This window comes from Astatotilapia calliptera, chromosome 17, assembly GCF_964374335.1.
Source record: "Astatotilapia calliptera chromosome 17, fAstCal68.1, whole genome shotgun sequence".
In the NCBI taxonomy this organism is placed as follows: Eukaryota; Metazoa; Chordata; class Actinopteri; order Cichliformes; family Cichlidae; genus Astatotilapia; species Astatotilapia calliptera.
In genome coordinates this window covers 3,302,260-3,312,859 of record NC_137438.1, presented here as the reverse complement: position 1 = coordinate 3,312,859, position 10,600 = coordinate 3,302,260, and the positions used below count along the sequence as shown (strand labels likewise).

Here is a 10,600-nt window from a genome sequence, read left to right as displayed (position 1 = left end):
ACTCTTTACCCATTCTAACACCACTCCTCTAATGCCGTAGTACTCCAGTTTATCAAGTAATATGTCATGATTAATTGTGTCAAAAGCTTTTTTTAGTTCAATGAATACACTAACTATACATTGTCTTTTATCTATATTGTTGGTGATATTTTCGATCAGTTCCATTAATGCCAATGATGTTGATCTATTTGATCTGAAACCATACTGACTATCCATTATTATTTTGTGTTTATCTATAAATTTGTCAAGTCTATTACTAAAGACTTTTTCCAGTATTTTTGAAAATTGAGAAAGTAGAGAGACAGGCCTATAATTTGTGAATTGGTGTCTGTCACCATTTTTAAACAGTGGTGTTACTTTAGCTGTTTTCATTTGTTTTGGGAATGTACCAGTTTGTAAGGACAAATTGCAAATGTGTGTTAAGGGTTTGGAAATGCCCTCTATCACTCTCTTAACGATTTCCATATCAATGTCGTCAGAGTCTGTAGAGTTTTTTGTTTGTGATTTCCCAACAATATCAATGATTTCCATTTCTTCCACCACCTTTAAGAACATTGAATGAGGATTGCGGTCAATGAGTCTAGTTTCTTTCTCTACAGAATCTGTTATATCAGGAATTGTTTCAGCCAAGTCTGGCCCAACACTTACAAAGAATTTGTTGAAATCATTTACCACATCGCTCATATTAGTAATATTTCTATCATTATTTGCGAAATACGAAGGATAGTCTGCCTGCCCCGAGCCCTTTTTGATGATGGTATTTAATGTTTTCCAGATCCCTTTAATATTATTTTTATTCATAATCAGTAATTTTTCATAGTATTCCTTTTTACATGACCTTAAAATACTCGTTAATTTATTTTTATATTTCTTGTATTTATTTTCAGCTTCTGTACTTCTGTTCATTATAAATTCTCTGTATAAGGTATTTTTCTTCTTACATGCATTTTGCAATCCTTTTGTAATCCATGGGCACTCTGCATATTTTTGTTTTTTACTATATTTCTTTACTGGGCAATGACTATTATATAACAGTTTAAATTTTCCTAAAAAAATCTCATAAGCTTTATCAATATTTTTTTCCTTATACAGCATCTCCCATTCTTGCTTGAGTAAATCACTTTTGAATGCGTTTATTGACTCTTCTGTTCTCACTCGTTTGTATTTTATTGTGTTTTGCTGTTTAACCTTCCTGTAATTGCTGTTATACACTATAAAAACAGGTAGATGATCACTGATGTCATTAATTAGGAGACCACCTATGGTTCAATTTTCTATTTCATTAGTAAATATATTGTCTATTAGGGTTGCCGACTGTGCTGTAATCCTGCTGGGCTTAGTGATCACTGGAAAAAGTCCCAAGCTATACATTGTATTAATAAATTCCTCTGTCGCTCTCTGCTTGTTTGGATTTAGTAGATCTATGTTAAAATCCCCACAAATGAACATGACTTTTTGATTTGTCCTAATGAATGTTTTATCTACCCACTCCTTAAAAATTTCAATATTAGAACCTGGTGTTCTATATATACAGCTTACAATGACAGTGAGTAGGACTTCCAGAGACGCTCTGCTTTTCGACAGGAGCGTCGAAGACCACGGGTTTGATTATTTAACCATGGTGTGCAGGAACTAACAGTGCAATGACTAGTTTTGAAAGGAGCAACCTGATTAAGAATGTCAAGACAGTGTTCATTAAAAGAATTAATAAGGATGTCAACCTCGTCAGAAGAAGGTTTAAAATTAAAAAGAGAAGAAAACTTTAAAATGACAGTCATCAATAATGCGCCTGCGCCTAATAAAACTTTGGGGAAGAGACTCTGAATTGAACAATACATTAAAAAAGACTGACTTATGATCGCTAAAAGAAACATCATTTAAGTTCATGTGGTCAAGGGAAACACCACAGGTGTAGACAAAGTCCAGAGTATGCCCAGCTGTGTGAGTAGGACCTGATACATGTTGAACAAAATTAAAAGAGTCCATAATGCTCAGGAACTCCTTAGTGGTACTATTTGATGAGTCCTCTGCATGAATGTTGAAGTCACCAACAATGATGACCTCGCCCAGTTTAATCGTGGAAGTTAAAAATTCTTGTAGGTCTGACAGAAAAGCTGCAGCAGACCCAGGTGGACGATAAATTAAAATGCCGTATATGGGCTGTTCTCGTCCAATTTTTATCATAATCATCTCAAAAGAGTTGTAACAGCTTGAGGAGATCATCTGGCATAAGAATGTCTTTTTGAAAATTACCGCTGTTCCACCCCCTCGTCCAGATATCCAAGGCACACAGAGAAATGAACAGTCAGTGGGACACAGCTCTAAAAGATGTGAGACTTCATTCTCACGCTGCCACGTCTCAAAGATAAACATAAAATCAAGCTTCTCCGCACAGAGCAAGTCATTTAAGATATAAGACTTGTTGGCAATTGAGCGCGCATTAATTAACATCCATTTAACGCTGCGACCCACCGGGACAGGGGTAGAGTTTCCAGGAACAGAGTTCGTACTATGCGGTAAGCTGTGCAGCAAAACAGGGTTCCTGCCGCGATGAGGCATTGCTTTCCATACTTTTAGGTGGAAACTTGGGTGGTAAACACAGTGGGTTGTGGGGATTAATCCAGCTCCGACAAGTCTCAGGCGGATCTTACCGCTAGCAGCCCAGGAATAAAGCCCCCGAAGATCTGCCTCTTTCCGAAGACGACGGAGCAGGACAACAAAGCCGGCTCTCTTCCCCCGCTTCCTCCGACGAGGCCTCTGAAGCAAAATTGACCAAGAGTGGAGGTGAACCGGGTGCTGCGTCGCGCTCAAGCGGCGGTGGGAAAACAACGTCGTATCGTTGACTCTGAAAGTTATCCATAGCAGATTTGATCGCCAGTAACGCATGGCGATCATAAATCCGAAGGGAGATGACATCGGACAAAACTGTAGCAAGAACACTTGCATAACATATAAAGTAAACAAACACACGGACGGAGGCAGCGGCACAGCCAAACACAGGCGCCATCTTGCTTCTTGGGACAACAACAGTAATGAAAAAATCACACAAAATATGACTTTTTTTTTTTTGTTTTTAATAGTTGTTAACTTAAAATGGCACCAAATAGTACCCCCAAAGCAAACCTTTCGGTATGCCAACATTTCTTCAGCTATTTTCAGGGCAGGGTCGGATGATGATGAGCTACAATAAAATGCATCATGGCCTCAATTCAATTCAATTGTATTTATATAGCGCCAAATCACAACAAAAGTCGCCTCAAGGCGCTTCATAGATACAGAGAAAAACCCAACAATCATATCACCCCCTTTGAGCAAGCACTTTGGCGACAGTGGGAAGGAAAAACTCCCTTTTAACAGGAAGAAACCTCCGGCAGAACCAGGCTCAGGGAGGGGCGGCCATCTGCTGCGACCGGTTGGGGTGAGAGAAGGAAGACAGGATAAAGACATGCTGTGGAAGAGAGACAGAGGTTAATAACAGATATACACTACATTTTCATCAATGACATTTTTCATAAAGCAAGCCTACAAAAGCCTATATGTCATGGTCCTGGGTCATTTTGACCCAGTGTTCTTAGTTTTCCTGTAGTTTTGTATTTTGTTCCTTATGTCCATTGGATTGGTTGGTTTGGTATTTGGATTCCCCCTGTGTCCATGTTTTTATTGTGGTGTTTGTTCTGGTACCGTGTTCCCATCCTTTGTGTTCTGTGTTCTCCTCATCCCCCCATATTCATCCTTCTTCTCTGCCTCTCTCTCTCTGTGCTCATCTCTGTGTACTGTGTTGTGTTTAAGGTCCACATCTTGGTGTCAGTATTTTCAGTTTCGTGTCCTCCCTGCTCGCTAATTGTCTTCAGCTGTGTTCCCCGTGTGTTCCCACTTCTCTCATTACCTTCTGTGTATTTATGTCAGAGTGTCCCTTTGTTCTGTGTTGCGTCGTCCCTCTAGGTTGTGTGCATTTACCGTGTCTTCCCAGCGCCTCAGCTTTAGTTGCTCCCAGGTTAGTTATTGTATGGCTTCTTACGTTCCTGTTAATAAAGACCTGCCTTTGAGGTCATCACCGTGTGTCTAGAGCTGTGCATTTGGGTCCTCTCTTGCCTTCACACAGCCGCCGCTTGACACTATATTTAGATGAAGGTCAGATGGAGGTCTCAGACTGCTTGCTGCTGGATTGGAAAAGAAAACACCAAAAAAGAGCCACGTGACAGCAACTGCAACATTGCTACTAAATTTGAAAAGTGACTTGTTGATGACTTGTGATGTGTTGGAGCTTTTGCTCCATAACCTTTTAGTTCATGGTGCGCAGAAATCATTTGAGCCACATGTGATTCCGAAGATCCTCCAGGGTGAAGCGGTCCTTGTAGTGCTTCCTCAGACACCCCGTCAAAAAATCCCTGCATTCTTTACAGAAATGAAATACTCTTGTTAAAGTTATCCACAAAGTTATTTCACCTTTCTTATATCAACAGCCCTTTTGGCAGAAATCTTACTGTTTGAAATGTCAGCTAAAATCGGTGGGTTTTGGTTGATGATCTTGTAGTCGCAGTCAAATGGTAACTTGTTGTGTAACAGCTGGTACATCACAACACCCAGCTGCCAGGCTGTAGTATATTCTGCAGAGCAGAAGCCGTACATGAACCACTCTGGACTATTGTAGATCCTGGTTCCTAAAACACAAAGATAAGAAGAATTAATGGGGAGGGAACATGATGTGGAGACAGTTCATGACAGCACAACGCTGTGGCTGAAAACATACCTGCGTTCCTCCTGAACCTTTGTCCCGGAGTAAACGTGACTCCACAGCCAAAATCGATGTATCGCACTCGGGGTTCCTCCGAAGATGTTTCAATTAGAATGTTGTGTGGTTTAATATCTCGGTGGAAAACCCCCTTGTTATCCATCGTAATGGCTGCGTCAACTAGTTGCTTCATTATGACCTAAAAGAAAGGAAGCCATATTTGGAGCACAGGACATTCTCTATGAAAAACTGCTGTAAGCTCCAAATGCTCGTCACTTACCTTAACATGTGTCTCTGACAGAGGTTTATCTGTAGTTTTGAGGTAATTGTCTAAGTCCATGCAATTTTCTGGTTTCTCAAAAACCATAATAAGCTCATCTTCCAGATCAAACCAGTCAAGTAGAAGTGGGGTTATACTGCTTTCCGTATCGTGTGGTCCAGCCCCAACTTGTATCAGTAGCGCCACCTCCAGGGGAACATCAGTACTTTTCCCATTCCAATCCTTCAGAAGGAAAGTTACTTCAGGTCAGTATTCAGAATTTCAACAAAAGTAGCTATCAGCGTACAGACAGTTTTGAAATAGTCACAAAATGACCTGATCTTTAAAAAGCATTCTTTCCACTGAAACATGTCAGTTTAAACAATAAGGTGACCCACTGTTCATAGAATTCGACCATATTTCCTGACGATTTCACACACAACTGTGAGACCAGTCTGGTTCATGCACGGAGGAAATACGTGCCTTATGCTTGATGCCTGAGAAGGCCTGAAATAATATAAATACTAGGGCTGCCACAAACGATCATTTTGATAGTCGACTAGTCACCGATTATTTTTGCGATTAGTCGACTAATCAGATCATCCATTGGACGTAAAACTACAGCTTATTGCACCAGCAGTATCTGCTCTTATATAACTATCATTAGCTTACAGCTTTAAGTGTTTAAGGTCTGTGCTAACTAAAAATAAAGACAAGATGATAGTTTATTAAATTTTAATGAAATTTGCAGATTGTTTCGGTGAAGTTTAATAAACTCCTTGCTATCTAAAATATAACAGGACACTGGAGTATATTCTGGAGCATCTCACACTTCTGATAATCAGCTGTCTGCTTGATGTTTATTCAGCTGTGTAAAAACTATAACTTTAATCTCAGACAAACTGATTTACTCAGGAACAAATAAAATACTAAAAAAAAAGCCAAACAATAACATTTTAAGTTATCTAAGTGACTCATATATATTTAACCTGAGTAGCGAAAGACGGCGGTGGGTTTGAAAACGATTTGCGGGGAGTCCGGTGTTCTCACGGCGCTAGCCCCCGGCTCGCTAACGAGCTAGTGGGTAACAGATGTCTCCGAAAACGTCGGAGCGCTTTTGAAAATATGCGGTGTCCTGATAAACTGAGCAGATATTTGAGGTTTACACAGCTACATTCTCGCCTGAAAATATGTTAAACGTTTATTTTGTGACCCAGAAAGAATAATAAGAGTAACATTAAAACTAACTAGCTGCCGCCATTGTTGGAAACTGCGCTGGGCCGCGCTATGAATTCTGGGACACAGCTGCTTCTCCTTCTTCTTCTTCTTCGGGGTTTAACGGTAGCTGACATCCTTGTACATGCAATGCTGCCATCTTCTGTTTCAGTCCGTTATTACACTCTTAAATCCTGCCACTTACTCCTGCGTCTTTTGTGATCTTACAAAGCTTCAAACGACGCGTCGACTATTAAATCAGTCGTCGACGATTTTGATAGTCGACGTAATCGTGACTAGTCGACAAATCGTGGCAGCCCTAATAAATACCTGCTGGAATAAGAAAAGACGCTTACCATTGTTGTGCGCGCAAGTCTGCGCTGTTGAACATGTTTGATTGCCACCTGCATTAAAGACATTTTCTGGGTTAGAGAAGTACAAACAGGAATAAACTGAAGATCTGTGAAATGCAAATGTAAGAAGCCATACTGGAAAACTGTCTTTTATGCGTATTCCAGAAAACACGGTGGCAAAGCCTCCATGACCCAGCACCTCCAGCTCTTGATATTTTTCCAGGAAGTCTTCTGCAGACACACAGGAAAAACATACAGGTTATGACTTGTTACACAGAAAACAGCTGGCACAGTCCTATAGAGCTTTGTTATAACATTTCTATTAATTGGTAAATAGCAGCTACATTTTAGCAGATTAGTAGGTAGGTAACGTCACTACTGCCCAGAGTGTCTCTTATTGTCGATTGGTCCCACAGGAATCAAACCCAATCTCAAACCCCAGGACAAATTCTAAAGGATCTTGTGATCCAGCTCAGAAATATTGCCATTATCTTACCTTTTCTGTCAGTGCCGGATATCCTCGGTGAGTCACATGTTTCAGAGGGTTCCTGGGTGGGACTCTCCTCTGGGCTCGTTGTCCTGCTTTTTTTGCTGGATGGTCCCTCAGATTCGTCACTAGTGCTCTTCCGTTTGTTGCTCCTCTTAATTATACTAGAGTCGCTTGAAGGCACTATGAGAAGGCCAACTAAAATGGAAAAAGTAGTTTGACTTTAAGCATTTTCAGTCCAACTCTGTGTGTCAACTGCTTTCTACTGACTTTCTAAGGTCTGGCAATCGTGCATTAAAGCAATAACTGCACACTGAAAATCAACACAAAGAAGGCTAAATGAACCAACTACAAAGTTAAAGACCGTTAAGTACACAGTTAAAGTCACAAAATAAACTACATAGCCAAGATAATGTCACAGCTAAAACAGGTCTTTTCACTTACATTTCAAACTGGATTCCCCAGAAACAAAGTGGCTGGGACCCGGTTTTGGACCTCCACTGCTTTTGCTTTTTTTGGGGGATTTGTCCAGTCTTTCAGGTAAGTCCCTTCTCTTTCTTCCCTCTATTCTTCCATCTGGAGTCATCTTCACCAGTGTGGAGATGCAAGGCTCTGTTTGGTGTCCTGAAATCAACAAAAGATGATTTTGTTTAAGTCAAATTCAGTTGCCTCAAATAAAAACCCAGAAGCATGCATAATTACCATATGAATCCCATTTGACTTACCTAGAGGGTTATTCAGATCCACAGGACGTGGTGCAGTATAAGTTGGCCAAGACTTTGACATTGTGTGATTCATTTAGGTTAATTTAGTTTCAGGATTTCACTCTTCACTCTGCAAAGATGCAATGAGCTGTGTGTGAGAACTATGATCTTTAGTGTCTTATAACAATGTCTTATAACAACGAGGTGATGACATCACAAGATTTTGGAATTCTTGGTTTCCATAGCTACAGAACATCAGCCTGGGCTAGGCAGTAGTTTCTGGTGAAGGCAAAGTTCTGTAAAGATTTATTTAGGGGTGCAATATTGCAAAAACTGTAGCGCAGCTGCATAAATGCATGTTTATAGAGGGCTGCTTCAAGGTGGGAACTGTGCTTCTACAACAAAGGCCATAAAACTAGTTAGGAACAAGCAATGGATATTATAGATAATATTGTAGCTATTATACCAACAAGAAGGACTCTCTTTGGGCAGCATTTACTTGTAAGGCAGTAGTGAAGGCTAATGGATAGCTTTGCAGGCTAAAAGCTAGCAGCACAGGTTAAGAGATAAGATAAGATAAGATAAGATAAGATAAGATAAGATAAGATAAGATAGAACTTTATTAATCCCTCGGGTGGGTTCCTCTGGGAAATTCGACTTCCAAAAAAAGCACAGCAACGACCAAAGTTACAGTTACAGAACTGTTATATATATATATACACACACACACACACACACACACACACACACACACACACACACACATACATATATAAATACAGAGACAAATATAAATAAAATATACAAAGGGGATAAATAGAATAAATAGGAATAAAAAATAAAAATACAAGTGAATTGCACATTTCAAGTATTGAGTCTGTTGACTATTTACAAAAAGTATTGCACAAGGTATTGTACAGTGAGGTGAAGAGGCACTACAGCTTAGTTGTTCCCCCCTCCTTTGTCCTCCTGTTTCCCCTCCCTCTCCCCTCCAGAGAGGAGTTAAACAGTCTGATGGCGTGTGGGACAAAGGAGTTTTTAAGTCTGTTAGTTCTTGTCTTGGGGAGAAGCAACCTGTCACTGAACAGACTCTTCTGGTTGTTTATGGCCGTGTGCAGAGGATGTCTGGCATTGTTCATAATGTCCATCAGTTTCTTTAATGTCCTTTTCTCTGCCACTGTCACCAGAGTGTCCAGCTTCATGCCGACCACAGAGCCAGCCTTCCTGATCAGTTTCTCCAGCCTGGATGAGTCCTTCTTTGCTGTGCTGCTCCCCCAGCACACCACAGCATAGAAAAGTACTCCAGCAACCACTGACTGGTAAAACATCCTCAGGAGCTTCCTGCAGATGTTAAAAGACCTCAGCCTCCTGAGGAAGTACAGTCGGCTTTGGGCTTTTTTATACAGGTGCTCTGTGTTGCATGACCAGTCCAGTTTATTGTCCACCCACAGCCCGAGGTACTTGTACTTGTTGACCACCTCCACCTCCTCCCCCTCTATCTGAACTGGCAGTGGACCTTCTCTGGACCTCCCGAAGTCCACAACCAGTTCCTTAGTCTTTGAGGTGTTGAGTTGCAGGTGGTTTGTGTGACTCCATAAGTCAAAATTCACTTGATTTCAGTTTTATTTACAGCACCAAATCACAAAAACAGTTGCCTAAAGGTGCTGGAATGTGTTGACTGATCTATAAATCGTATCTGTGCGCATTATTGTGACTAGTTACTCACTAAATGTATGAGCAGTATTGGATGTAATGCATAATAAAATTATGCGTTACTGTGATGAGGTTATATTTTTCAAGGTTCAAAGGCTATAGAAAGAAAGCACGTGTAGCCCAGTGAATTTGAACTTCCACAGTTATTCTTTTTCCTTTCCTGCCTAATGTATTTTCTTATAATTTCTCAATAATTTATTTGCTCTGTTTTACCTAACCTCCGACTGTCTTGGTGAGTGTTGTGGAAGTTAGTATTGTTAGCTGATGTAACAAGCATGGTACCTGCTTCCCAACTCTATCGGTGTGGGGTTTTTTTCTTTTTTTCTTTAACCGCTGGTTGTTCATATTTATGTTCCACTTGTATACCTCATCTGTTTGTATGTTGTATACTCACTGATTGTTCAATAAAGTTCTTGTTAAAATTACACACATATATATATATATTAGGGGTGCAACAATACACAAAATTCACGGTTCGGTTCGATACTTTGGTGTCACGGTTCGATATTTTTTCGATACAAAAAAATGTTCATGCCTTTTTAATTTGTCATTTATTAAAATTATAAATATATATTTTAACTCAAAAGTACAGTTTTTAAATTTAACCCTAACCCTTGTGCGTGTTTTTTATTTTGACAGCGAATGCACACCTGCGGACCACTTATGTGCAGCCCTGGTTATTTAGCTCATCATATCGCAGCCACAGAAATTCTTTTGTCCATGAAACCATAAAGCTGCACTTTCTTTTTGCCTTATAGTCTGATTTGTCATAACTTCTCCGTTTTGTGGTAAGCTTTTCTTTGGCTGTCACTTCTTCACCCTGACCTGTCTTATTTGGCTCAGCAGAACTAAAATATATATCCTGCTGCTTTTACACACGCACTCACATAACGCTCAGCGATTCTCTGCGCGATCAACCTCTCACATGTTTAAGCTGCAGGAGATTTCACTTGTCATGTTTGCATAGTAAGCTAACGATTGATAAGACGATGTCAGAGGAATTGGTGCACAAATTATCATCACTCACCAATCAGTGCTGTCGCTCTCTATACACAGTTCGTGCGATTGCAAAGTGAAAGCAAAAAACAAGCGCAAATTCAAACGCGATTTCAATATGTCACATATTGACAGTATATA

General features: G+C 40.1%; 1 protein-coding gene across 1 annotated transcript; it reads right to left on the bottom strand.

Annotated features, from left to right (window-relative positions):
- Window positions 1-2,818: 2,818 nt before the first annotated feature.
- On the bottom strand, window positions 2,819-8,085 carry LOC113009461 (serine/threonine-protein kinase pim-2-like). The gene is made up of 9 exons (XM_026147763.2): window positions 7,772-8,085; window positions 7,491-7,670; window positions 7,056-7,244; window positions 6,696-6,790; window positions 6,563-6,610; window positions 5,013-5,234; window positions 4,751-4,931; window positions 4,485-4,661; window positions 2,819-4,395 (listed from the first exon to the last, which is right to left on the bottom strand). Exons 1-9 carry the CDS (start codon window positions 7,842-7,844, stop codon window positions 4,304-4,306), a joined length of 1,257 nt encoding a protein of 418 aa, XP_026003548.1. The 5' UTR covers window positions 7,845-8,085; the 3' UTR covers window positions 2,819-4,303.
- Window positions 8,086-10,600: the final 2,515 nt, after the last annotated feature.